Here is a 27,489-nt window from a genome sequence, read left to right on the forward strand (position 1 = left end):
CAGCTTGAAAAAACTATTTTGGGGGGAATGACACAACTTCTATCATGAGAGGAAATCTCTGAGGGGAATTATTCCTGAGGATATTCAGATTGTTTCAAAGGTATTCAGAGATCAGTCACTGCTGCTGGCTTTTCCCTTTTTATTACCCAATTTTTTGGCGAGATGATTATTTTAATTCAATCGAAATACAGGAGGTTTGCATTTTTATGGATATTATCAAAGCCTAGAAGCAGCTTCCTTCACATAAAATCCATTCAGTTTTCTAAACAATTTTTAAAGGGCATTAATTTAGTCATCTGCTGATAGTTCTGAACATATGTGAAAATATTCAGTGAAAAGATGCATCCCTGAATTCACCCAAACTCCACATCAACTATGTAACAGCAGTTGCTCTCCTGTAGCTTTTAAGATGCAGCTCAATTGCATCCACATATAAATAGAAAATGCTGGCAGGATTCTGTTTGCTCTGAGCCTTATTTTGATGGTTCCATTGACATTTGAAATTTTGATTTGAAGCTCTGGAAATGGCTGCAGCTGTAAACACCTCCCTGAGTTCCTGCACTGGGCTGAAAGGCTGCAGAGAGTGGCTCACATGGTTTCCCACATCTGTATTTTTCAGGCTGGTTGGTTGGAACCAAGGAGTCAGCAAAGAAACTCAAGAAGACAACTTGGATCATGACCAGAAGATAAAAAGAAAACAAAAAGAATGTGGCATATAAAGGGTGTAATACCTGGAGGTATTGGATCTGACTCATGTTTGTAAAAATGAGAAGAGCTTTCACAAAACACAAGTTATCTTAGACAGTCATCAAGCTTGGAGCCATCATGCTGTTGAACTAGAAATTCTCCTTTTCCCCATTCTCCTTTCTGACAGGTAACAAAGGATTGGTGAATTATGATTTTCCCAAGTTGGAAGCACTAATTTTTATCTATATAGTTCATCCTTATGAATATATAAGGAGTTAAACATTGCATATTTAATGTGGATTATAATGGGAAAGTGACTCATTAACCAAAATGGCCACTTTTAAGGACTTGGTTTCAAACTGAGCTGGAGCCTCCCGATGCACTTTGTAGGATTTGGGGCAAGCTGTGCTGCAGGGCCTGCTCTGGGAGGCCAGGATGACATGTAGTAAAAGGATATCACCTTCCTGTTGATATCTCTGAAGACTCCTAAGCAGAAACAGGAAAATGAATGGTGGGAAGGAGTGTGACGGAGGGGACACGGATGGAGGGCCACCAGCAGTGCAAGTTCCCGTTGGTTGGCAGAGGAGGGTGGACCAAAGTGGAGTTCTCTACATCAGGTAAGGTCACCTCAGGGGCTGGGCTGGGCTTAGCTGGAGTTTGGGCAGGGAATTGCTGCCTCAGCTGGGGTCTGGTGCTCAGAAACGTCAAGGAATTGTTCCTCAAGCAGGATTGAGGAGCTGAAGGATTTAGGGGGATACTGGGGTGGAATTCCTGCTGGGAGGGTGGGGAGGGGCTGGGGTGGGGTTCCCAAAGGAGCTCAGGCTGCACTTGGATCCCTGGAAGTGTCCCAGGCCAGGCTGGACATTGAAGTTTGGAGCAACCTGGGATAGTGGGAGGTGTCCCTGAGCAGGGATTGCAACTGGATGAGCTTTAAATCCCAACACAAACCATTCTATGATTTTGTGACTCTTTTCAAAGTAAATTTAAGTCCTGTGACTACTCAATAGCTCCCAACCCATTGTTTTATGCCATGTTCACTATCACTAATGTTCTCCATCTTTTATGGATCCCTCACATTTCTCATGTGGGAAAAAACCCAAGAACAAAAAGCTAAATCCTAAGTTTCAGCTTATTTTATTTGTTTGTTTTCTTAGCTTATTGGCTTTTTCTTTGCTTCACCCTGGAATGGTCACAAAGAAATGCATTGAAATTGCTATGAAATAAATATATTCAGACAAAGAGAGCCTAAATTAAATGTTACTGGAAAAAAGATCAAAGTTAGCTTTATAAAATGTGGGGACATTGGGTTGGCATCACACAAGTCTATGTGATTTTCAGGCAGTTATTTGCTTAAATTTCTTCCACTGTCCTGTGATTAAAATAACCACTTCTCACATTTTATGTATTACCAATACAAAAGTCTTTAATGAGCCAGAGCACACTCCAATTTTACACTAAACTGCCATAAAGGATCAGATGCATTCCAGGATTTCTTGTTTGTGTTCTCCATTAGCAGAGTCCATGTCAGTGATACCCATGGCAAAAAGAACCCACCCTGCCCTTTATTTCTCACTGGAGCTGTAACTCACTGCTTAGATGTAATTCAGGTTAGATCTTACAGATCACTGGGAAAGGAAAAATTGTGGATTAGGGTTTTTTCCCCCAATAATCTCTATATCCAGACATCAGGAAAATAATGCTTTGATATTTTTGTGTACCTGATGATCCCACCAGCCTTTAAACTTTCCCCCAGCCCTAACAAGTTTTACTGAACAACTTTGGTGAAACTCAATCCTGCCCTCTTCCCAAGTTTCCCAATGTATTTTTTTATTCTTTGGGGAACTTTCTGGTATTTTTATGTACCTGATGATCCCACTCCACTTTTAAACTTCATATCCCCCAGCATACAACACCTTTGGGGAAGCTCATGTTATTCCTGCCTTCTTCCCAAGCTTCCCAATGTATTTTTTTATTCTTTGGGGAATTTTCTGGTTGCCTTCTCTGAGCTGTTCTGATGAAGCAAAGTGTTTTACCCTCCTGTGTGGTGCAAGGCATAGGGCAGGTGTTGGTTGGAAGTCCAATAATCCAATCTGCTGCCTGCCATGGAGCATCCCCAGGGCTCTGAGGGCAGCTGAACCCTCCAGGATTGAGTTTCCACAACCTCCTCCCTGCCCTGCCAGCATGCACAGCCTTCATGGAGGCAAGGAAAGGTCAGACAATATTGACTCCACAGCTATCCCAGGGAAAATGAGTGGATATATTAAGATCTGACATGATTCAAGTGGAATAGATGATCCCAGCTGAATAAAGACTCTGTGGTTGTGCCTCCTTGGGAAGCACAGACACTTTCCTGTCAGCTGTCAGCAGTTGCTTTGGATTAAATCAAGATTCAATCCATTCATTAACTGGTTTTCATTACCTGGTGGAAGCGTTGAGTTGACTCTCAGGGCTTTTCTTAACAAAACAGAGCTGCTAAGTGGGGCCTAAATCATCCCTGGAAGTGTCCAGGGTTAGGCTGGGATGGTGGAAGGGCTGGAATCAGCTGAACTTCAGATTGGTCCCACCCCAAACCAGGCTGGAATTCCATGATTTTGTGGCAGTTCTTACCAAGGAAGCTGTGGATTTTCCTTTTTGTTACAGAAGGGTCAATAAGTTTGTGCACACACAAGAGACTTTGCAGTTACAGCTCTGCCCAAGATCCAGGCAGAAACAGGAAAAAAATGTCCCTTTTTAAAATGTAGTTTTATGGATAAATAACCCTGCATGTGTGTGCAGGAGGAATGTTGGATCCCACATCCCACAGATTGAGTGGATTGACCTTCCTTTCCACTCACTGATTGTCAGCACACTCCTTTTTATTCCAGGATCTCCTGGAGCCTGCACTGGTTATGTGTGCCCAGGCAAACAGCACACCAAGGTTATTTAAAATCACTTTTTTCTAAAAATATCCCAGGAAAAGTAGCCTTTTTTAGCCAATGCAAATAAAACAGCATCCTCACTCCAGAGCATATTCCCAGAAATGCCTTTTAATAGGAGATTTTAAGGATCACAGAAAGTGTCTGGAGAGATTTTGGGGGTAGATGGGATGGTCCAGAGCAAATGTCAGTCTGGGATTCTCCCTTGGGAAGCTCTTACATCCTCTGGTGAGAAGTCTGTGATCAGGACAGGTGGGAACATCCAAAGGGATCAGCCAGGATCCTACTTTAATTAAAATAAATAAAAGTAAAGAGCAGTTTCCCCCTGCTCCCCAAGGATTTCAGACAGGGAAGGTTTGACTCCTGACCAGTCACCAGACCTGTACCTTTATTTTTAGATTGCTCTTTCATCTTCCTCACCCTCCAAACTGTCACAGCTCCACAGATTCAACCTGAGCACTTCTCCCAAAAATAACTATTTCAGGGCATGGCTGGCAAAGAAATTACTAATTTAAACTGTCAGCAGAGCTTTAAATGTCACTTGCAGATGTTGCTTTAGATGGGGCTCAGTTCTCATGCAGGGTGAGGTGTTTATGTGTTGGATTCTAGAAACCAAAGTTTGTCATAGCTTGGAATTCTGAGTCAGGAGTGTTTTGGTGATCCAAGCTCTTCCACTTGAGCTGTTTTTGTTTGAATTAGGGCTATTTACAGCTGCCATTAATAACCAGTGTTTTATTCCAGATAAACAGTTCAGCTGGCCCAGCAATAAAGAGCAATCTGCAAGTTACAGGCTGGGGACACAAGGACTTTTTTTTTTGGTTTTTTTTCATCTTATGAATTAGTGATTTTGTCGTAACAGAGTTCCCAGTGCCCTATTTTGGGATGTGGAGATAATGATTTTCTGGTGGGAGTTGGAGAAATCTGAGTGCAGTTTATCAGGAGCTCACTGGCCTGGCTCCTTGGTGTAATATTTCTTACTTTCAGTGAGAAGGTCAAAATTTTAGCTGAATGAAATCAAACATTGTGCAACAAAGAGACCCAGCTGCAAGAGTTTTGTTTTCTCTAAAATATGTTTGGGGTTTTTTTTTTAATGTATCTCAATTCTTGAGTAAAACCAAGAAGTGCTATGAGAAAAAAATACGAAATATGACTTTACACACTGTCCTTGTGAGCAGATACAATCCTGACCTATCCAAGAGCTCCTATTCATCATTTCTGTTCCTTTGCAGTCCCAGTGGGTCTTTATTATCCTGTTTGGAGCAGGTGAAGACTTACTTGCTGACTGATGGAACGTGCAAGTGTGGCCTAGAATGTCCTCTTGTTCTTCCCAAGGTAAAGCACAGCATCATTTGGGATCTAGGTGCAAGAATATTTATGAGCTACCCATGCTGGTGACTCAAACCCTGTTCAGATCATCTCTAAAATAAGTGGTGTCCACCCAAAGTTTGGCCTTAAAATACAAAATTCAGCTCCCCTCTGCCTTAGCCCCTCTTGGAGAGGATCTGACTCAATTAGTAGAAATATATTCATTTTTTATTTGTTGTTTCCAAGCATCCTGTCAAGGAATCTCTTGGGCAGTATAGGAACAGTCAGGAACAGAAGACAATTCCTCTATGAAACTCCTAATTTATGTGAATTTGGTGACTTTGCTGTAATCATGAAACCATTTTCACTGCCAGGTGTTTAATTTTGATCCTGGAGCTGCTGTGAAGCAGAGAACTGCTGAAGATGTTAAAGCGGACGAAGATGTCACCAAACTATGCATTCACAAAAGGAAAATTATTGCTGTGGCTACACTTCATAAAAGCATGGAAGCACCACATCCTTCACTGGTTCTAACTAGTCCTGGTGGTGGAACAAGTGAGTAAAATGAAATCATGCAGAATCATGTCATAATCTGATTTTTTTTATATGTAATTACTATGCAAAACCACCCCGAAAATCTGGCTAGGAGTGTAAAAATAAGCAGATTGAAGGAATAAATAAAGGGAATAATCAGAGATGGAGGGAGATAGAAAATGAGTCTGAAAGCAGGTCAGCCCAGACTAAGAGCATGATTTTCTTGGAAAAGATATCAGATTGTTCTAGACAAAGAAAATACATTAGCTCTCATCTTTTGGAACTGTAGTAATATGTCTGATATTCTGTCACATGGGAAATTAGAGGAGCAGAATCAAGTGATTATGAAGGGATTAGGATGTGGCTAAGGACTTGGCTAAATGGGAAATTGTATTGTAAAGGAGAATAGACAGCAAGAGGAGATCTCCACTGTCATTTCTCAAGGATTATTTTTGGCCACCAACCTGGATTAGCATTTTAATTATCCCCATCAATAAAAAAAAAAAAAAAAAAAAAAAAGAGGAAATTTGTTGGTAGCTGAAGTTGGCAGGTATTCTCCAAACAAAAGATGAAAACATTGTAAAACCAGGGGAGCTCCCTGAGATCTGGAATGAAAGCAAAGTTAGCACTGAAACAGCTCCAGACCCAGAAATCCATCCAAAATCAGGGACTTTGTGAGGAACAGAAGAGAATTACAAATTCTCTGAAGAGAATTACAAATCCCAGTGGGCAGGACAAAGGAGGGAAGGGGCTGAGTTTGTATTTCTGCATCTCCTGGGAAAAGGCCTGAGAACTCTCATTGCTGTGAGAGCACCTGGCCAATGGCTCTGCCCACTTCAAAGTGGAAAAATTATAAGAAAACTAAGAAATAATAAATTTTAGAAAAGTTACAATGCTAAGAGGAGCCCATGCTGTTCATAGTACTGATGTGCTCCTGCGTTTTCATGTTGAAATTTAGGATTAAAAACATATCTCAAATTTTTTTTTCAGTGCAATTTCCCAAGTTTCTTTGCATTTCCCTGCCTATTTTTTTTCAATGAGATGTATTTAAATTATATTCCTGTTTTCAAAAAATCAGCAACATGCAGTAATTTATATATTTATGTGCTCTTATTTTTCTGTCAGTCAAAATTTTTTGCATAAGCAAAGATGAAAATTCCCCAATAAACCCCCTTGTAAGCAAAATTTTTGCACATTTATATGTGACCATTTGCTTATTTCCAGCACTCAAGGTGAGGCCTCTCATAATTATTTTATTTTGCAGTTCAGCCTTCAATTTTATCCCCTAAAGGAGACTTTGGTTGTATTTTGGGACAGGGGAAATGTTTGTTTGTCCAATATTGCAGCAAATAGGATGAAGTCAGGATTGTCAGTGCCATCTGAGCAGGCTGAAGGAAAGATGAGTAGAGGAATTTCAAGGCACCTCTGAATTCATTTGAAGACAGAGTTTTTAGCTCCCAATTCCAGTTGGATTTTGCACATCCAGAGGCTGCATGCCAAGCACTCTGAGCTGAATTGCACATTCCCAGAGCAGCAAAACTGGCAGAAAATCCCCCAGACTTGGAGCTGCTCGTGCTTCCAGTCTGGAAGTAAAACATTGGGAAAAAAATCTTTTTAAATAAAGATGGAAAGTGGTCTTGTGTCTGTTGGAAGGTGTAGCCTCAAAAATGGGATTTACAGGGAATTTTTCCATCATGTGCAAATACCCCCAAGGCTTTTATCCTGAAAACAAACAGAAAGCATTTGGGGTCCCTCAGCAGGGACAGTATTTGGGACAGGACCTTTTCTGTGGGAAAAGAGTCTCAATCCTTGGGCTTTGTTCCTCCTGTCCTCAATAGATGGTGCCAGAGGCTCCTTTTCCTGCCACAGCCATCCTGCTCCTCCTGCCACAGGGGGGATCCTGGAGATGCAGGAGGCTGGAGGGGTGCTGGGAAAGGCAAAAGGCAAGGAGAAAGGTTGAAAATAATCCATATTTCCGTGGGATATGGAATTACAGCTGTGTAGCTGGGGACAGGCACCACTCAGCAGTGACTGAGGGTTTCTTTCTGCTGAAGCAAAAGTTCAGCCAAAGGCTCCCTGAGCTTTTGGGGATATTTTCACCTGCTGAAACGTGGGGTGCTGGGTTTCCAAGCAGTAACTGTGCTGTGTTTGCCATGGCAGGTGCAACGCCGGTAGTTCCCACTCGAGCAGCAACCCCGAGGTCGGTGAGGAATAAATCACATGAAGGAATTACAAATTCTGTGATGCCGGAATGTAAGACTCCTTTCAAGTTGATGATGGGGGCATCTAATGCCATGGGTAGGCTTTATGTGCAAGAAATGGCTGGAAGCCAGCAAGCAGAGCTCCACCCTGCCTATCCCAGGCAGAGATTGGGGAGCAGTGAGCTGGGGCAGAAGTCTCCGTACCGCGGCAGCCACGGGGGGATGCCCAGCCCGGCCTCCTCGGGGTCCCAGATCTACGGGGATGGCTCCATCTCCCCCAGGACTGACCCTCTGGGGAGCCCCGATGTCTTCACCAGGAACAATCCCAGTTTCCATGGAGCACCCAACTCCAGTCCCATCCACATGAGCAGGACGCCTCTGTCCCCGCCGTCGGTCATGCTCCACGGCTCTCCCATACAGTCATCCTGTGCAATGGCTGGAAGGACTAACATACCTCTGTCCCCCACCCTGACCACCAAGAGCCCAGTCATGAAAAAACCCCTGTGTAACTTTTCAGCTGGTATGGAAATACCACGAGCAATGTTCCACCATAAACCCCCCCAAGGCCCTCCCCCGCCTCCTCCACCTCCTTCCTGCGCTCTTCAGAAAAAGCCATTGCCATCCGAGAAGGATCCTCTTGGCATCCTGGACCCCATTCCCAGCAAACCGGCCAACCAGAACCCCGTGATCATCAACCCCACCACTTTCCACTCCAGTGTCCACTCTCAGGTACCCGTGATGAATGTAAGCATGCCCCCGGCCGTGGTGCCCCTGCCCAGCAACCTGCCCCTGCCCACCGTCAAACCCGCCCACGTCAACCACGGCGCTCACCTCCAAAGGGTTCAGCACTCGGCTGCCACCTCCCTGTCCCCGTCGCCGGTGACGTCCCCCGTTCACATGCTGGCACCCGCCATCGCCAGGATGGAGGCTTCTCCCCAAAGATCGCGCTCTTCTTCCACCTCCTCCGACCACGGCAACTTCCTGCTGCCTCCCGTAGGGCCACAGGCGGCCTGCAGCGGGATCAAAGTCCCTCCCAGGTCCCCGAGGTCAACCATAGGGTCACCGAGGCCATCCATGCCATCCAGCCCTTCCACCAAGCACGATGGACTCAGTCAGTACAAGGACATCCCTAACCCGTTAATTGCTGGAATGAGTAACGTGTTAAATCCTCCAAACAATTCCGCTTTTCCCGCTGCGTCGGCCGGGAGCGGTTCCTTGAAGAGTCAGCCTGGTTTGCTGGGAATGCCTTTAAATCAGATCTTGAACCAGCACAACGCTGCCTCTTTTCCAGCAAGCAGTTTACTCTCAGCAGCAGCCAAAGCACAGCTAGCAAATCAAAATAAACTTGCTGGTACCAACAATAGCAGCAGTAGCAATTCTGGAGCCGTTGCCAGCGGCGGCAGCACCGAAGGACACAGCACTTTAAATCCCATGTTCCCTCCTGCTGCCAACGTGCTCCTCCCCACCACGGAGGGGCAGAGCGGCCGGGCAGCACTGAGAGATAAACTGATGTCTCAGCAAAAGGATCCTCTGAGGAAAAGGAAGCAGCCGACCACCACGGTGCTGAGCTTGCTGAGACAGTCTCAGTTGGACAGCTCTGGGCTTCCCAAAGGCGCCTCTGATTTGATAAGAAAGCCCAGCCCAAGCTCCTTCCCCATCAGCTCCATGTCGCAGCTCCTGCAGTCCATGAGCTGCCAGAGCTCCCACGGCAGCAGCAATAGTTCCTCGGGCTGCGGGGGCTCCAGCAGCGCCCTGCCCTGCCCCGGCCCCCAGCTGCAGCTGGCAGAGCCCCCCCTGGGCCCCGGCAGCGTGGCGCCCCCGGGGCTGCCCTGCCCCAACCCCAGCCCCAGCTTCGGCCCCGGCGCCGCCCCGGCCCCCTCCAACCACCTGGCAGGGCTGCTCAACCAGATGCAGGCCAGCGGGGGCTGTGGGATGCTCCCCCAGGCAGGAATGGCCTTGGGGAACTCCTTCCACCCCAGCCCAGGCCAGGCCAGGCTCCAGGCACCCTCCACGCCCGGGATCCCCAGCAGCATGGGCAGCAGCTGCAGCCAGAGCAGCCCTGAAGCAGGTACGTGGCTCCCCAGGGGCTTCTCCAGCCTTGCAAATCCCTGGGGGATGGTTTGAATGGTTCTTGTTAAACTTGGGTTTATCCCGGTGAGAAGGGCACCTGAAAGTCACATGCTCAAAAATAAAACAGAAAGGAAAAAGGCAAAACAGTGGTAAACTAAAACATTCCTCCCTTTTTCTGGATGAAACCATCCTTCCTGTGACAACTCTTGCCTCTGCTAACTTGCACACACCCTCCATGAATAAAATCCAAAAACTTCTGGCCATTCCCACACCTCTTCTGTCACTTCTTCAAATAAATTGGAGTTTCTTTGCAGCCTGCTCCAAGCCCAGAAGGTTGTGGTTCACCTGGTCCAGGTGATGCACGAGTTCTTTCCTGCTGGAGTTAAAGAGGTGGTGTCAGAGATTGGAGATGCTGGGAGTACCCAAAATGTACAAAACAACCTTTTCAGGGCCAGCAGGAGGGAATGCCAAGCCTGTGTTTGCTTTTATTGAGGTAATTTTACTAAGGTGGTGATTAAATGGTTGAGTAAACAATTGGAGGAGTGTAGGGAGAGATTTTCTGGTCCATCAGGGAAGATCTGGAGAGGAAATGGGTTTGCTGCTGTTGCCATCTCTGGGAGGTTTAAGAGAGAAAGGAATCAACTCAAAAATGTGAATTTTATTGACTATTGCTGGTTGAACAAAGTATTAGAAGCTGGTAGTGGTGCAAATTTCTGAAGTGGGATGAAAACTCAGCTCTCACCAAAGTGTTCAGGTGGTCTCTCCTTAACCCACCCTGCTCTGCATTCTCAGCTTCCTCCTTTGAAATGGAATGGAATTCTAGAAAAGCTGAATTACAGTCAAATACTGTTCTGCTGTTACTCTGGTTACTTCCTGATGACTCTTAAGGGTTTCTCCCCATCCCAGGGATGAAAAAGTTTTATTTTTCCTTGCCTGGAGTGGTCACAAGCAGCAGCTCTCAGCCCTTGCTGGGCTCTTCTGCCCTGTCCTGCTGACACAGGGGCATTTCCTGATGCAGCTTCTGAGACTTGGCACTCTGTGCACTGAACAAAGATCTGGCATTGCCTTGGGAATTCACTTCCCTGTCCCACAGAGCACAGCACACAGCCCCTGGGGCAGGAACCCCTTGCTTCCCACCTTCCCTGGGGGTTCCACCTCTCCCTGAGCTTCCTGTGTTAATCAGAGCCTGTGCTTGTAATTCAGCTCCAAGCTGAATTTCCCCCCAAAAATACAAATGCAACAGAACAAATGAGTCAAACCCTGAAGAAAGGTTCCAGCATCAACAGGTTCTCATCCCTGTAGGGACAGGAATAGGGGATATCCCCACCTGGGGACTCTGTTCTGGCATAGAATTACAAAGCTATAGAATTACAAAGCCTCAAGTGACTCTTTTTTCCTTATCAAAAAAAGGTAATTCTGTGTAGGCAGAAGCTGGAAAGGTGGGAAATGTTCCATTCTCTGCTGCTGAAGTTGTTCCTTTAGTTTGGTGCTTGCAGGATGCACAGCCTGCATTTAGTTATTTATTGAATATCCATGGTAAAGCCTGGAGAATGTTTTCTTCTCTGAGGTGAAGTCTCAGGTTGTGATATATTTTTATTATTCCCTGAAATTCTGCCTGAACCTTCAGTGAGCTCTTGCTGAGCCCTCAGCAACTCAGGGCTGAGGTTTAATCCAGATGTTGTGAAGCTCCAGAAATGGGAATTCTGGATTTCCAGCAGAATGGGAATGTTCTTTCCATGAAGTTCATGTGAAATGTTGAGTGTTTTGTATTAACAATAATTTTTTTTTTAAATAAAAGTGAGCTGCCAGCCTGCATCCAGCTCTGTAACAAAACTGGGAAGAGGAATATTGGGATTTTTCCTCTGTTACTTTTGGGGATGGAGCTGGTGAAAGCCCCTGTACACTGAATTTTCAAGAGCAGTTCAGCTGTGGAAAATGTAAAAGGAACCTCTCGTGTTCATATTTCAGTTTGTGGCTTGTTTTTTCCCCTTTGTTTTGAAGTATTTTAATTGCTAAATCTGTTTTCTGTGTCTGTGCCAGCAATTCAGAACAGCTACTCCTCAGAAATAGCTCCTGAGAGAAAAAATCCTGTGAATCCCCACAATTAGCTGGTTATTGCCTAAGCTTTTAATTATATTTTAACCACATGGACCAAGTTTGTTATTCCAGCTCTTGTTTTCTTCTTCCACAGATAATATCTTTAATTCCCCGGTAATTTTCAGGGTGTGTGTGGTGGAATTTGTTCTTTTTGTAGGATGGAACTGTACTGATTGTAGGTTTTTATTTATTTTATTTTGTTTTATTTTATTTATTTACCTTTTTCTTGCTGTTAACATGTGTTTCATGGGGTAGAAAATCTGTGTTTGAGTCTTGAACATCCAACATCCAAATCCTGCTAAGAAGGCAACAGTCATAAATAATGGGATGGATGGAAATGAGTGGAAATATTTGGGAATAAAAGTTCTGGACTGCTGATAAGGGAAATTAAGGGAACCTCAGTAACCACAACAATTAAAGAGGATCAGTGGTATCAAATATTAACATTATATTACAGGAGAAATTCTGGGTCTAGGAGTTAAGAAGTGACAAAAAAATAGGCAGATTTGTCAAAAAAAGGCTGTAATTCCTTCCCTGGAATGGGAATTTTTCCTGGTGAAATGCACAGAATAGAAACAGTAAAATATAATTAAATAGGGAGGAGCACAACACCAATGACTGAGGGTGAGGAGAGGAATTTGTTTGGGAAATTGGGAATGGAACATGGTTTTGGAAAACAAAACCCCCAAAAAAAGAGGTTTAGGAGGCTTTGATTTAATCACCTCAGTGAAAACACAAATTAAACCAAAGAAGTCTGGATTTGCTTCCCAAAATTACTTTATATATCTTAAAATCACAAAATCAAAATAACATTTTGGACTCTAGGGTCAGAAGAGCATCTGACAACTTTTTGGGACTTCTTGTGCCTGAGAAAAAAATTTCTGATTAAACTGGAATCACTCCTAGACAGGATGGCAAGAACCTTCTAATAAAATAAATTTAAATATCCCTTTGATTTGGAGTTCATAGAAATATCCACAGGGACTTTTCCCTGTTTGAGAGAGATTTTAAGGGATCAGTGTTGCTTAAATTTCCAGGGGTTTTTTTTCCCATTCTTATTTCTAAATAATAACTTACTATTATTTAATAAATTATTATTTAGAATAATTGTTTCCCTTCCCTGTTTTGGAGGAAAGTGATTTTTTTTTCTATTCAGGTAAGAACGCTGAAGAATAAGGAAAATGTTCCTTGGACACAGTTTGGGGTTTTCTGGAGTTGTTTTACCTCTTAAAATTTGAATTTGCCAACAATTGACACCTTTCAGTTAACCAGGCCCTTACCTGGTTGATGATTTTATATTGATAAAAGTCAGGGAGTTTGTGAAAAAAAAAAATAACAAATTAATGTAAAACCATGAGTCTTATTAAAGATATTATTATGTAGAAAAAACTGAATTAATTCCATGGGATTTCCCACACATATTTAGCTCTGAAAGTGGAACCAGTGGGCAGCTCCAGCTTTTACTAGAGGGAGGATTATTGAAGGAAATCATGCTTTATATTGAATTTTTAGCTTCCCAAATTCCCAGTCTTGTGTTTTCCTTCATTTGCAATGCATCTGCCACAGCTGTGAGTGGGGAGAGAGGAGAGCAAGTGAGAAAATCCTCAATTCTGCTCCTGCTCTCATGTGCTGTTGTCTTGACAGTTTTTCTGCTCTTCTTTCTGCTGGCAGCTGAGCACATCACAACAGTTTCCTCCAAGTCATTTTTAAGCCAGAAATCACAGGAGATGGGCAGGGAGAAGAGCCAAGAAGTTCAGGCAGGTATTAAAATTCTAAAAATGAAATTTTAAAAAAACCCCTAATTTTATTAAATTTTAAAAATACTGATTTTATTGACATTTTAAAAGCCTAATTTTATGGATTTCTGTCATCCTATAAATAGTTCTGGCATTTTTGCCTTTCCCCTGAAATTTTAGGGGCCAAGATTTCAGTTTTGTTGTAAAAAAAAACCAAACAAACCCTGTGATCATGGAATCAAGGAGTGCTGCATACAAGGATTTGAACTGGTTCTGATGGGGATATTTGATTTATTGGCCCATTTTTGGTGATTTCTGTGCTGTCTCAGGGCAGGATCTCAATAAGGAATGACAAGTTTGTGCTTAACTGCTGAATTCTGCTTTCTTTGGGATTGGAAGCAGTATAATAAAGGAGATATCAGATAAAGATCTTCAATATTTTCCATTCCAGGAAGAAAAGGGGGAATATAATTGTCAAAATGTGTAACTCCTGGTTGCAGGTGTGCAGGTGAGGGATGGAATAGGGAGTCCCAGCAGGAACTCATTGTCTGGGATTTAGGGACCCTGAGGTTGTGTTTTCCATCAGCAATTTCCCATCAGCAGGGGCTGGAACTGGATGGGATTTAATTCCCCAACCCATTCTGGGATTCTCTGAAAAGCAAGGACTGAGAAAGTGGAATTGATACCATTTATTTGTGCTCAGTTCTAAAAATGTTTTGGGTGTTAATGGCTAATGAGCAATTCTGCACTTTGACTTTTCTCAGTGTTTCACACACCTATTTTAGTGACTTTTTTTTTTCCCCACAAATTCAAACACTTTGTTTTTAAGACTATTTAAATACTGGGATGTGTAATGAAGAGTCTCTCAAAGGGAAAAGAGTTGTAAAATAGTACTTAAAATATTCTTTTCTAATTAATACACTCCAAGTGCAATCCTTTTGGAAAATATATCTATGGTTAGGAAGAACAATTCTGGGATATTAATGATTAATATCTTCCACTCTGATTCTTTATTTTAAGTGAATGTTCTCAAACACAAACTGATTGCATAATACCCATTTATTTTATTGTCTCTGCTTAAGAACACCTTTAAAAAAAGAAGCACAACTAAAATCCACACAGGAAAATGAACCTGCTCTGAAAAGAAAGTAGAATTAAAAATGCTCATAAATAAAATCAGCAATCATTTTAAAAACTTATATGCTGTTTATTTACTTCTTTGACCCTCTAAGAGAACAACAGCTCTGCTTTTTCTGCATTCTGGGTTTTTCTTCTTTTCACTGTGTTGCACAGTTTTCATTTTTCTCAGCAAGTGGCAGAAGAACCTTTGGCAGAGTCTGGGCTTGGCTTGGGCTTTTAATCTTCATCTTTTTCATTCTGATTAGTAAGGATTGTTCATTACTGAGCTCACACGTGCTTGGCTTCCCTGGATCCAAAATAACCACATTTTTGTGGAAATAGGAATTAAAGTTGGGATTTCCCTTTGGTGTTCTGCTCCTGTTTGTATTTCTCATCCAAAACCTCCCAAGTGTCATCATGAGAGTGGTCACAGAAAACCCTTGGGTGGGGGAGGTTTGGGATTTTGGGGTTTTGGATTTTTTGGGATGTTTTCATCATTCTGTCCCTTGGTCTGGGGCCAGACATTGGGAAGCTCTCACAGCTCCATATTCCAGTGAAAGTTACTTTGCATGGAATGTTCTCACCTGGAATATTGATTTCTTGGGATGATATTTTTTTTCTTGGGATGGGATTTTCATCTCTGGTTCCACAGAGAAATTTCTCCCCAGCTGCAGGTGTAGATTCTGTAAATCCACCAGTCCAGTTTTCCAGCCCAGTTCCTGCTGTGCCACACTGGACAGAGGCTGAGGGGGAATATTTATTTGTGTTTTATTTTCCTGCTGAATTCTGGCTGCTCATCCCCTCTCTGACCCCAATTTCTCCAGTCTGGATTGAAATAAGAACAGATTTTCTCCCTCCTGTTCAATATCCATCAAGACTTTTTTTTTCCCTCAGGAGCAATTAATTAATTACTTAATTAATCTGGAGAAAGGTGTTGAATGAGCTTTGGATCTCTCAGAAGCTGGGGGTGAGAAAACAGAGCAATTTCTCCCCAAAACCTGGCCCCAGTTTTCCAACTTTGAGATTTGCTGCACAGCAAATCCTCTTCCATGGGACCATTTACCTGAACAGCATGGAAAACAGGAACAGGAATAAATTCCAGACAGAGATGAGGTCCACTGGAAAATACCCAAACTAGATTTGATACTCAGGAGAGCTCTCCAGAATAATTTCCTCATGCCTGAATTAAAAATTTCTCTATGTGCTCCTTGACACATCCAAGGGGGAGTGGTACAGCTGATTCTTCCATTGGGAATTTCTTAAATCAAAGGTTGGTCTTTGGGATTTTCCATAGTTTTTAAATCCTTGGGGCATTAGTTCTAAATATTGATTTTATTTTTTAAAATAAATAAATAAAATTTGCTTCTTGTGAATAAGAAGGTTTTTTACCCACTCACCCAGAGTAGGATTTCCTCATTGCACTTTGCTCTCAACTCACCTTTTGTTACTTTATTATTTAATTTCTGCTCTGAAACGTGCTGATGACAGTGGGAGAGAGGGCTGAGATTTCTTCTCTTGAGTTCAGGACAGTGCAAAATGTTCTGTGTTCATTTTGTATCTTTTGGAGTTGTCACAACATTACAGCACCTAGAAAATGGTAATTTTAGTTAAAAATGATGTAAAAGTTTGACTCAGTTCTTCTCAGTTGAGTGTGCTGGCAAATTCTTTTTTAAGAAGTATTTGTTCAGAAAAATGGGAATTGATATTTAGTGATCATTGATGCCTTTCAGTCTCTCATCCTAAGAACTGTATGAGTGACCACTGTCAATTCTAAACAACCTTAAGTAAAAAAATAATAATCATTTCTATTTCAGCTTGGCTGAAGGGGTATAAAGATACCCAAATAAACATTTTTACCCTTTCTTTGTTGCCTTCTCATGGTAAATTTACCCTGTTGCCTTTTCCTTCCAAGTGATGGATTTTAGACAACCCCAGTTTACATTTTTGTCTTACAAATTGTGAATTCTTGCTGACCTGGAACAATCTCATCATACCATGGGTATTTTTTTAAACTCAGGACTCCAAAACAATGCCTTCAGTAATAAAAATTTAAAATCCAAAACCCCACCAAGTGAATGAGTTAAAACTGGAAGTGGATCATGGACTCAGTCTTTCACCCATCATTCCTGGTGGTTAATTCCAGCCTGGTCCATGACTAACTATTAAGTCAAAGCTGGTTTTGGGTTTATGCTGGTGAAAATCTGTGGTTATATGTGAATTAACTGCTGTTATAACCCCTGTCCAAGAGCTTTAAGGGGGTAGAGGTGCACAGTGCCATGATCTGCAGTGGGGTGTGGCACAGAGTGCCTGGAGCATCTCCTGGCAGATCCATGGCAGATGTGTCCCAGCCCCTTTTCCCTGTGCCGTGTGTCCCGACTGTCACTGCTGACATTGCTGCTTTTCCCATTGCAGGGGCTCTGGGCCCGTCGGCGTCCATCGCCATCGCAGGCTCCAGCCAGGCTGCCATCACCAAGACCACATCAGTGCTGCAGGACGGTGTCATTGTCACCACTGCAGCTGGGACCGCTCTGCAGCAGGGCCAGCTGCCCGCGGGGGGCGAGTTCCCCTTCTCTGCCCACGAACACTCGCTCCACTTCCCGCAGAGCAGCTCTTCCAACAGCACCCTGCCGCATCCTCTGAACCAGAGCCTGCTCAGCTCCCTGCCTCTCTCTCTGCCGCTCAATCAGCAGCATCTCCTCAACCAGAATCTCTTAAACATCCTCCAGCCTTCGGCAGGAGAAGGCAAGTCCGAGGTGAACCTCAACCCTTTGGGTTTTCTGAACCCGAATGTCAGCGCTGCTTTGGCGTTCCTCTCGGGCGACGTGGACGGGCAGGTGCTGCAGCCCGTGCACTTCCAGCTGCTGGCAGCCCTGCTGCAGAACCAGGCCCAGGCGGCTGCCATGCTCCCCGTGCCGTCCTTCAACCTCACCATCTCCGAGCTGCTGCAGCAGCAGCAGCAGAACCCCCCCGCTGCCCCCGAGCCCCCCGAGCCGCTGCTGCCCGCCCCCGTGCCCGCCTTCGGGGGCTCCGAGCCCTCCAACCCGCTGCTGCTGCCCGCCGCCCCCGCCGCCCCCGCGCTGATGGCGCTCGCCCCGCAGCTGCTGGGGGGCGTGCTGGCCTCGGGCAGCCACCCCGAGGTGGCCATCGCCACCTCCTCTCAGGCCACCGCCACCACCACCACCACCTCCTCGGCCGTGGCCGCGCTCTCGGTCTCGGTGTCCATGGCGGAGACGCTCCTCAACATCTCCAGCGCCGCGCCGGGACCGCCCAAACTCAGCAACAGCTCGGTGGTGCCACAGCTGCTGAACCCTCTGCTGGGCACAGGCCTGCTGGGTGAGTGCAGCTTCTTGCGGATCCAACCCTGGGGCAGTTCAGATTTTATTGTTGTCTTTTTTTTATTATTATTATTATTTTTGTGTTGTTGCAGCTCGTTCGCTGATTGTTCTTGTGAGGAGTTTGAGTGGCGTTCTGCTTTTATTCCTCAGTGTTTGATATTGATCTTGGGGATTATTCATTCTGCCACCTAGACCTACTAAATCCACCTGAAAGTTGTGTGAGCAAGTGGGTTAATTTCATTTTTCAAGGAGCATCCCTGGGTCAGATCTGGCTGCACAGAGTTAGTGGGAGTAACTGTGCCGGACATGACAAACCAACATCCCGAAACAAGTGGTGAAAAACCCCTTAAATACAAAGTTCTTCCCTCCTGGGTGATGATTTTCCAGTTATTTTAACCAAAAACTTATGATAGAGTAGGTACTCCTCCGTTTGTAATTCTGATCCTGATGATAATTCCTATTCTCATCTCTTCCTGATGAGAATTAAATAATAATTAAATAATATCTCACCCTGACCTAAATGGCTGCAGTGAACTCACCCTACTTGGCATTTTCCCTACAAAATACATCTCACAGGGATCTCTCAAATGGAAATTTTAAGTAAAACAAAACACAAGATTTTAATTTTAAAAGAGAAACAAACTAGAAAATGGATGTAACTTAAGCTTTATTATTTCATAAAGTCAGGTTTGACAGTGTGTTTATTTTTTTTAGAGCTGAAATGTTCATGTAAAGTGAAATTTTCATGTAATAGAAAACATTAATTCAACTTTTGCTCTAGAAAGTAAAAAAAGAATTGTTTAGAGTGTTGTGTGACATGGCTGAGCCAAAAAGCCTTTTCTCCTTCACAGCTGGTGAAAGACTCATTTTGTTTGGGGTTTAAATTATTTTTCTCTCTCTCTCTCCCCTCCTCATCCCCCTCACCACCCCAACACTATTTCAGTGAGATTCCAGGGCTGGAATTCCACAGAAGCTCCTCCTGCCACCCCTGGCTGTTCCAGGAGTCCTGTGACACAAAAAACGTGAGAGTGGAGAACTAGAGACCATTCCTAGAGGATGGAGGGGAGCAGGGCTGTTCTTCCAGAGTTTTTCCTGGCAGTCAGTGGAACTGGAGTGCAGGGAATTGCTGAGTGGTGTTTGCCTGTGCTTGCCTTGCAGGGGAAATGTCATCTCTGAACACTACTCTGAACAACCATCAGCTCAGCCATCTGCAGTCACTCCTCAACAACAATCAGATGTTTCCTTCAAATCAGCAGCAGCAGCAACAGCAGCAGCAGCAGCAGCAGCAGCAGCACCTTCTCCAGGGCTACCAGAACGTGCAGGGCTTTCAAGGCCAGCCCCAAATTCCTGGCCCAGCCAACAACCCAAACCCCATGGCATGTCTGTTCCAGAATTTCCAGGTAGAAAACAAAATTCATTCAATATTCAAGCAAATGTGCAGCTCTCAGGAAGTAAAATTCCATCCTCCAGAGTTTGGGTTTCTTTGCTGATTAGGACAAAATTATTTATATAATTACATGTATGCTGTAGATAATACATTCTTTCAGTAGCTGATGGATTTTGCAAATCAGGAACATTTGTTGTTGAAATTTTATCCCTTTCTCTTTAGGAATTGGGTTTAGTTGTTTTGAAAAGAGTTATGCTGCATGTATTGAAAGAAGTTCCTCTATCTGCTCACAATCACTATAGAATTTTAACAAACCTCTTTTCCATTGCACAGAAATAATCTTAAATTCCTGTTTTGCCCATTCTGATAATTCAGCAGTGAGAAATAAATACTGACAGCACTTTGCAGTAATGAGGAACTTAATAAATTGTTATAAGTGACTTTGTGCACCAGTCCTCTTGTATTCCCACTGAAATGGGATGGAAAAGCTGTAATGGGGATTGTGCAGCCTGGAAAAACAGGGATTGGAGTGACTAAACAATGACAAACTGGGCAAAAATGGAATTTCCCTGCTGTCCTCATTATTCCTAATTCCAAATATTCCTAATGCAGGTTGGGTATCAACAGAGCAAAAACAGGTGACAAACCCAGGGATTTGTTGTTCCTCAGTATTGCTGCAGAAGTGCAGGTGTGAGGAGGGGAATGCAGAGGGGTCAGGCACTGCTTTCACCCTTCCAGGAGGAAAAAAGGAGCTGGAAAATCTCAGTTCTCTGACTGTTCCCTTCTCCTGTAGGAATTTTGGTGGCTTTAGCCCAGTATTTCTTTGTGTCACATTTCCAGTGATACAAATAATCACAGTGAGTAGTTTAAAGGGCTTTTGGAATATTTTTCCTGTGGTTTTTACAGTTTTTGTTGCAGTGCTCTTGTTGACATCATGTTCCCTGCCTGTGGATGTGACAAGGAGTAGGAAAAGCTCAGGTGGAATCTGGAGGTGCCAGTTTGCTGTGGCAGGGCCTGGCTTAGAGCACAGGGATGTGGAATATTGGAGTCCATGAGATCCCATGGGAAAGGGGAAAATGGGAATGTGGACCAATTCCAAAAGCACAGTGATGGCATTCAGGAGCTGACAAGGACAGGAGCAATGTTGGGGTTGGGAAGGAAAGAAAGGGAATAATTGAGAGCAGAACTCAGAGGTTGAAGAAGGGAATGCACCCTTGTGGCAACTTCCAGAGTCCAGAAGGGCTGCAGGAGGCTGGAGAGGGACTGGGGAGACAGGACAAGGAGGGATGGGTGAGGGATAGCTTCAAGCTGAAAGAGAGACAATTTAGATGGGATATTGGGCAAGAATTGTTCTTTGTGAGGCTGGTGAGGCCCTGGCACAGGTGCCCAGAGCAGCTGTGGCTGCCCCTGGATCCCTGGAATGTCCCTGGCCAGGCTGGACAGGGCTGGGAGCAGCTGGGACAGTGGGAGGTGTCCCTGCCATGGCAGGGGGTGGCACTGGGTGGGCTTTAGGTCCCTTCCCACCCAAACCATCCTGTGTCTCTGTACCAGAAATACTGACCTTGGTCAAGTTGTTTAGGACTTGAGAGAAAACAGGAGCCTGCTGACACAAAGTCTGGGACAGTTTTGTTTTCCTCTAAATCAGGCTTTTAATTCTCTCTCTACCTTGCTCAGCATGAAAACTTGTACCTGGTGTATAACCAAAAGAAATGTGCTGCTGAAATCCCCTGGAGTTAGAGCAGCAGTTCCCATCTTCTGCTCTCCTTTCCCCAGGTGAGGATGCAGGATGACGCCGCCGCCCTCAACAAGAGAATGATCCCGCAGATGGGGATGGCGCCGGTTGCCGAGAGCTCCAACCCCGCCCTGCCTCCCTTCCCGGAGCCTCCCTGCGAGCTGCAGCAGAGAGCAGAGCCAGCCCTGGCCCCGCAGAGAGCAGAGCCGGCCCTGGCCCCGCAGAGAGCAGAGCCGGCCCTGGCCCCGCAGAGAGCAGAGCCGGCCCTGGCCCCGCAGCCCAAGCAGAACCCCAGCCCCGACGCCTCGGTGGACGCCATCTACAAGGCGGTGGTGGACGCCGCCAGCAAGGGCGTGCCGGTGGTGATCAGCACGGCCGGCTCCAGCTGCGCGCAGCCCAGCCCCCTCCCCGCCCTGAGTGCCATGAGTGCCTTCACAGCCTCCATCGGCGACCCCCTGGGCCTGGGCCTCGCCCCCAACCCGCCCGGCGCCCCCCTCGAGGGCCGTGCCCGCGGCGGCCGCGGCGCGCGGGGCCCCAAGGGCGCCGAGCGCGGCAAGGCCGAGGCCGACGGCTACGAGTGTTACAAAGCAGCCACCTGTAACACGCCCAAGAAGCAGTGGGAAGGGGAGCAGAGCCCCGCGGGGGAGATGGGCAGGTGGAAATGCGAGGAGTTCCTGGAGCACCCGGCCCATCTCCACGGCAGCCCGTGCCACGAGAGGCCCAACAACGTGTCGGCGCTGCCGCTGCTGCAGGGGGAGCAGCACCAGGCCCTGCTGGCCCAGCGGAACTGTCAGAGCGAGAAAACGCTGGAGGAGAATTTCAGGTATAACAATTACAAAAGAACTATGATGAGTTTCAAGGAAAGACTGGAGAACACTGTGGAACGATGTGCACACATCAACGGGAACCGCCCGCAGCCCAACAGGGCCTTCGGGGAGTTGCTCAACACTTCCAAACAAGACCTGATCCTGGAAGAGCAATCTCCCAGCTCCTCCAATAGCTTGGAGAGTTCCTTAGTGAAAGACTACATCCATTACAATGGAGATTTTAATGCCAAAAGCATTAACGGCTGCGTGCCCAGCCCCTCGGATGCTAAGAGCATCAGCAGCGAGGAGGATCTGCGGAACCCCGAGTCGCCCTCGTCCCACGAGCTCATCCACTACAGGCCGAGGACGTTTAACGTGGGCGACTTGGTCTGGGGCCAGATCAAAGGACTGACCTCCTGGCCTGGCAAACTTGGCAGAGAAGAAGAGGTTCACAATTCCTGCCAACAGAACGCTGAGGAGGGGAAGGTATATTTATATCTCTGTCCACATCTCTCTCTCTTCCGCCTCGCCGGCACGCGGGGCAAAATTTTGTCTTCTTTATTTTGTCTCTTCTTTTAAGGCTTTTTTTTTTGGTAGCTTGTAGAGCTGAATTTCCCCTTAATTTCCTGCCAGGGCTATGAGGCAGGTTAGATTTGGGTTTTGCTAAATGGTTTTTTGGTGTTAACAAAAAGTGGTTGTCGCTCACGTGGCGTGTTCTGACAAATTCCCGGCCGTGTCCAAAGCGTCTGAAACGGAAATACCTGAAAGTGTTGAAACTGCAGAAATGAGAAGTGGCCTAATCAGATGGAGGAATCTTTAATGAGTGTAGTCTTGCTGATTGACACACACTTCTCACAGGAAATGCACACACATTTCCAACTCTAAAGGAGGTTTTGATCATCATTTAGTAATAAGGGAAGTGTGCCAGTTTGCTCTTTCATACTAAAATTCTTTTTTTGTGTCAACAAATCATGTGCTTGTTGGGGAATATAGAGGAAATGCAAGGAGTTATTGGTTATTTTATTATGGAAAATATTCCCAAATCTGGTCTCTACTGCTTGTCTAACATTTTATCTTTGTAGTTTTTATAAAATGCTGCACCTCTTCCACCTATAAATATTAAAAATTTTAAAAATGCATAAGCAGAAAGGGGAGACTTAAGGAAACAGGGGTTTGTCAGTGACACAAAGAAATCAAATTACTTAAAACTGAGGAGAATGGGTTGAACCAAAGCATTTTTTTCCCTAAAATTCAGCCAAGAGCAGATACCCAGAGAAGAGAAGGGACAAGAAGCTCAAACCATCCCACCCCTGCCATGGCCAGGGACACCTCCCACTGTCCCAGGCTTCTCCAGCCTGGCTTTGGACACTTCAGGGATCCAGGGGCAGCCTCAGCTTCTCTGGGAATTCCATCCCAGTCCCTCCCCACTGGAGCTGTAAGCCCTGGATGCTGTTGAGCCACTGTGGGTTCACCCCCAGAGCAGAATTTCAGTCTCCCTTGGCAGGTGAGAGTGCTGAATATTCCAGAGCTTTCTGTGGTTTAACCCATCCCAGAGCTCATCCCTGAGGAGGCAAAGATCCCTGAGTTAAAGTCAGGCAGTGGAGGCACAGGAGGAGATCACAAACATCTGGGGTGAAACAAATCTGGAAGAATTCCATGTTCAGTATCCCTGTCTGTGTGAGTCAGAAACACAGGAACAACATTCCCATTCCCAGTGTGCTTTTATGGGTTAACTTCAGAATCTGTGTGTTCAAATCTCTGTGAATGTTTAATACAATTGAAGGGTTTGTTTTCCAGAACTTTTGTAAAGAGGGGAATTTTCTTACCTGCATTCCTGAGCAATTTGCTGTTTCCTCCCTAACCTGTGGATCCCAGAATGTGCTGTTGGTTTTGTGCAAATCTCCTTTACTGTGGTGGGGTTTCTGTGCATTGTATGGGAATTGTGGGGTGTTCCATCCTGTGGCACCCATTTTATTGGATACTGAAGCACAAAAACCAGGGAAGCAGATCCTTGGAATGCTCACAGCAAGGTGGAGACCAGCCCAAACTCTCCATGAGGAATTCCCACATCATGGATCACCTCTGGCATCAGGCCACCTTTAATTAATCAATCATTTTTAATTAAAATACGGAAGAAATGTGTTTAATTCCTTCATCAAGAAGTGCAGAGTGAACAGCCATTCCAAAGGGCAGCAGTGGAGGGTGGAAGGTGGAATACACAGGGAAAAACCCACACCAAACCAGAAGAAATCACCTGGAAAACCACAAGGAAACACCTTTGAAAACCACAAAGAAATAACCTTGAAAACCAGGAGTTCTTCAGAAGTTTTACACCAGTCCCTGGTGGGAGTGACCTGCAGCACTTGGGAAAATTCCTTTTTCTCTGGAGCTTCCTGAAAACATCTTGTAAATTCTTTGTGTAACCAAATGTGACCCTCCTGTGTTACATTAATTTGCTGTTGGGATTTGTACATTCTCTGGTCTTTAGATTATTTCTTATTTGATTTTTTTTGTTTCCATTTAAAAAAACTTTGGGCATTCAGGTATTTAATGGAATATTGGATCTGTTTGGAGAATCCAGGCAGGAGAAGGAGGAATATTACACTTCCTTTATTTGGTTTTTGGCTACTGGAAATTAGAGGAGCCCAGGGAAGAGCAACAGGAAGAAAAGAAGCAAGTCTGATTCTAATCCCAAACCAGAGGAGTTGTACCTCATTAAGGAATTAATTTGATTATTACCCACCTTGCTTATTATTCATCACCCACAGGTTTTGTGGGAGCTTTTCATGGTGAATTTTAACATGGAAATCCTGGGCTGGTTAAACTGGGCTGGTTAAACTGGGATTTTCTGGTTCTGCAGGTAAAACAGGAGGATTCCTCCCATCTGTGTGTGTGATTTGGTGTTCACTGGCCTGGTGTTGATATTGATGATTATTAATTATTATTTCTGTTGGAGTTGCTTTTCATACCCTGTTTTGTAGCAATTTGATATTTCTTCCCAAAAAAATTCCAAGTGGTTTTTTTTTTTAATGTGTAGCCATCACAAAATGCCAATAATTTATTTCTTTTTTTTTTTTTTTTTTTTTTGCTTTAAAGATCCTTTGTTTCCCAAACATGTTATTAATTCTTAAGAACATTTATTTACATTGAACTTTGCAATTTCTCTCCTGACAGCTCTTGGCAGTTTGTTCTTTAGATACACATTTCTGTCATGGATAGGGATCATTCCTTTTTTTTCTCATGTTTGTCTTTAGAAAAGCTGCCCAAATTTCTTCTGAATTTGTATTCTTACAAAATCCAATGAGGGGAGTGGTTATTAGCAGTATTTGGATCAAAACTGAGCAGGTTTTAAGGAAAAAACTACCATTTGTGACATAATTTAATTTATTTCATGAAAATTGAGATCTCAGCTCCCCAGGTGCAGATTTCTCCATTAATGACTCCTGGAAGTGCCTGGATCAGCACATTCCCAATTTCTTTAGCACAGGTGTGACTTCAAGGCATTGAAATTTGATCTAAATGTGTAATTTTGGGCCTTATTTTGAGAATTTTGGCAACTGCTCACTCATTACCTCTACCTTGTCGTGTCCATATGTCAGATCTGTGCTGAATATAAATTATTTAGGAATGGGAATGCTGAATTTGGAGGGAATTTGCATTCTCACTTCATTTCTAGGTTGTGTAAAGGCACACACTCAATAAATTTCTATTTATGTAAAATGTCAAGTAAGGTGTAGCAAAGAAACAGGAACTGAACCATTTATTTTCTTTAGGTAGATGTGCTCTAAATATCTGATTTTGTTGTTTTTTTACCAGCAGGAATGACTGAGCCAGATCAAAATAGTAGAGTGAAGTGGCTTCATGTTTTGAGATGCAAATGATGAAATTATAGAGATGTTATCATTAATTTTCTGCTTTTATTTACACTGGGATTTACTGTTGCCCACACAGTGTTTGAAAATGCTTAAATTTAAATTATTCAAGATTTAAATTCCCAGTTCTCTTGAGCACATGCCCAAATTAATCTCTGATCGATGAAGAAAAATTAAAAATAATGAAAATAACTGATTTTAATACAAATAAATAAGCTGGATAAAGCTCTGGTGAAGACTCCTGGATTCAGAAAGTGAATCAGGATTTCCTTCTGGAATGGGAATGAATTTGGCCTTGCCATGAGTTGAACAGAGACCTGGAATTCCTCACCCAGAAACTTGGGTGTCAAAATGGGATCATCAGTGCCAGGCACTCAGGATTCCAGGTGTAAATTCCACCAGCACACCAAGAAAAGTGTTTAAAAGATTCTTTTCTTCACTTTTGTTGCCATGAATGTCCCGGATTTGTGTTTCTGTGCGAAATCCCAATAAAGGGTAAATGTGGGAGGGGTGGGGAGCTCCTGGTGTTGTTCCTGCCCTGCTGGAGGGGGATCCCAGGGCTGGCAGTGCAGGAAGGGTGGGATTTGCTGCTGTGGGTAACAAGTTTGGTGTCCATCCCTTCCCAGGTGGAGCCAGAGAAGCTGAAGACACTAACGGAGGGGCTGGAGGCGTTCAGCCGCGCCAGGAAAAGGAACAGGAAGTGAGTCCATCCTGCTTCCCTCTGAACACAACAGCTCCCCTCCTCTGCTGCCAGTGTGGGCAAAACACCTGTCCTGGCTTGGGAGAAAGGCAGGAGCCCCTGTTTGAAATGGAGAATATAAACCCCTTCCCTTCAAATTATTATAAATTTGAAATTAAGGGGCTCTCAGGCAAAGACAAGGGAATTAGGAATAACAGTTCTATACTAGGAAATTAAAATAGAAATGCAGCATTACACAGAACAATCCCAACCCTGCCAGAGTCAGAATCCAAGCTGGCACAGTCAGTCAGTCAGGGTGGTGGCACAGTCCCATTCCATGGTGCTGCATCCTCCTGCAGGGGCAGATGTGGCTCAGCTGGAGCAGTGCTCCTGGAGAAGGTGCAGTTTCCTCTGAAGCTCCAGGGATGATGTGGAAGGGTCTGGTTTTCCTCTGGGATCCAGTGGGAAAGGTGCTCTGCTGTTCCAAATCTCAGTTTTTCTCTGGGTAGGAAAGGCTTGGCTCCTGCCCTGGCTGGAGCATCTCCCAGTGGGATGATGGAATTTTATCAGCCATGCACTGGGACTCACTGGCCATGAACAGGAGATATCTCCTGGAGGGAGGATGGGCTGTGGGAAGATAAAGATGATTGCCCAGCTGGTTTAAAGATGCCCATGAGCAGATAATGTGTGCCAGGAGATCAGGGGCACTGCCACACCCAGTTTGTAACAATGGCCCATTAGCAGGAGATATCTCCCACAGGGATCAGGGTCACTGCCCCTCCTGGTTTAACAGATGGTGGTAGGATACAGACTTTTGGGCACATCCTGTATTGCAGCCTAAGACATCAGCCAAACCCAGGGGTTCATTCCTTGCAATTCCTCATGTTGCAATCTGGTGTGTTTTGGGTGCATCTCCTCTGTAAAATATCCCACTTGTGGGAGCTACAGCAAAAAAAGTCATTGCATCAAAACTATGCTGACCAAAGCACAGTTTGTAAGCAGACCTGACCTCCT

General features: G+C 44.7%; 1 protein-coding gene across 3 annotated transcripts in view; it reads left to right on the forward strand.

Annotated features, from left to right (window-relative positions):
• MBD5 (methyl-CpG binding domain protein 5) overlaps positions 1-27,489 on the forward strand; it is a 102,013-nt gene that overhangs the window by 70,975 nt on the left and 3,549 nt on the right. The window contains exons 5-13 of one of the 3 annotated variants that reach the window (XM_079310859.1): positions 620-874; positions 1,170-1,304; positions 4,832-4,934; positions 5,282-5,462; positions 7,602-9,710; positions 17,077-17,997; positions 19,158-19,399; positions 21,160-22,410; positions 26,423-26,496. In XM_079310859.1, coding sequence (XP_079166985.1) covers positions 1,192-1,304; positions 4,832-4,934; positions 5,282-5,462; positions 7,602-9,710; positions 17,077-17,997; positions 19,158-19,399; positions 21,160-22,410; positions 26,423-26,496 — 4,994 coding nt within the window. In that variant the 5' untranslated portion in view covers positions 620-874; positions 1,170-1,191. Of the gene's footprint in view, positions 1-619; positions 1,305-4,831; positions 4,935-5,281; positions 5,463-7,601; positions 9,711-17,076; positions 17,998-19,157; positions 19,400-21,159; positions 22,411-26,422; positions 26,497-27,489 lie in introns of all 3 variants that reach the window. The other 2 variants (XM_079310860.1, XM_079310858.1) reach the window with 2 other exon arrangements.

The sequence above is a fragment of the Erithacus rubecula genome (genome assembly GCF_903797595.1).
Source record: "Erithacus rubecula genome assembly, chromosome: 8".
Lineage (NCBI taxonomy): Eukaryota > Metazoa > Chordata > Aves > Passeriformes > Muscicapidae > Erithacus > Erithacus rubecula.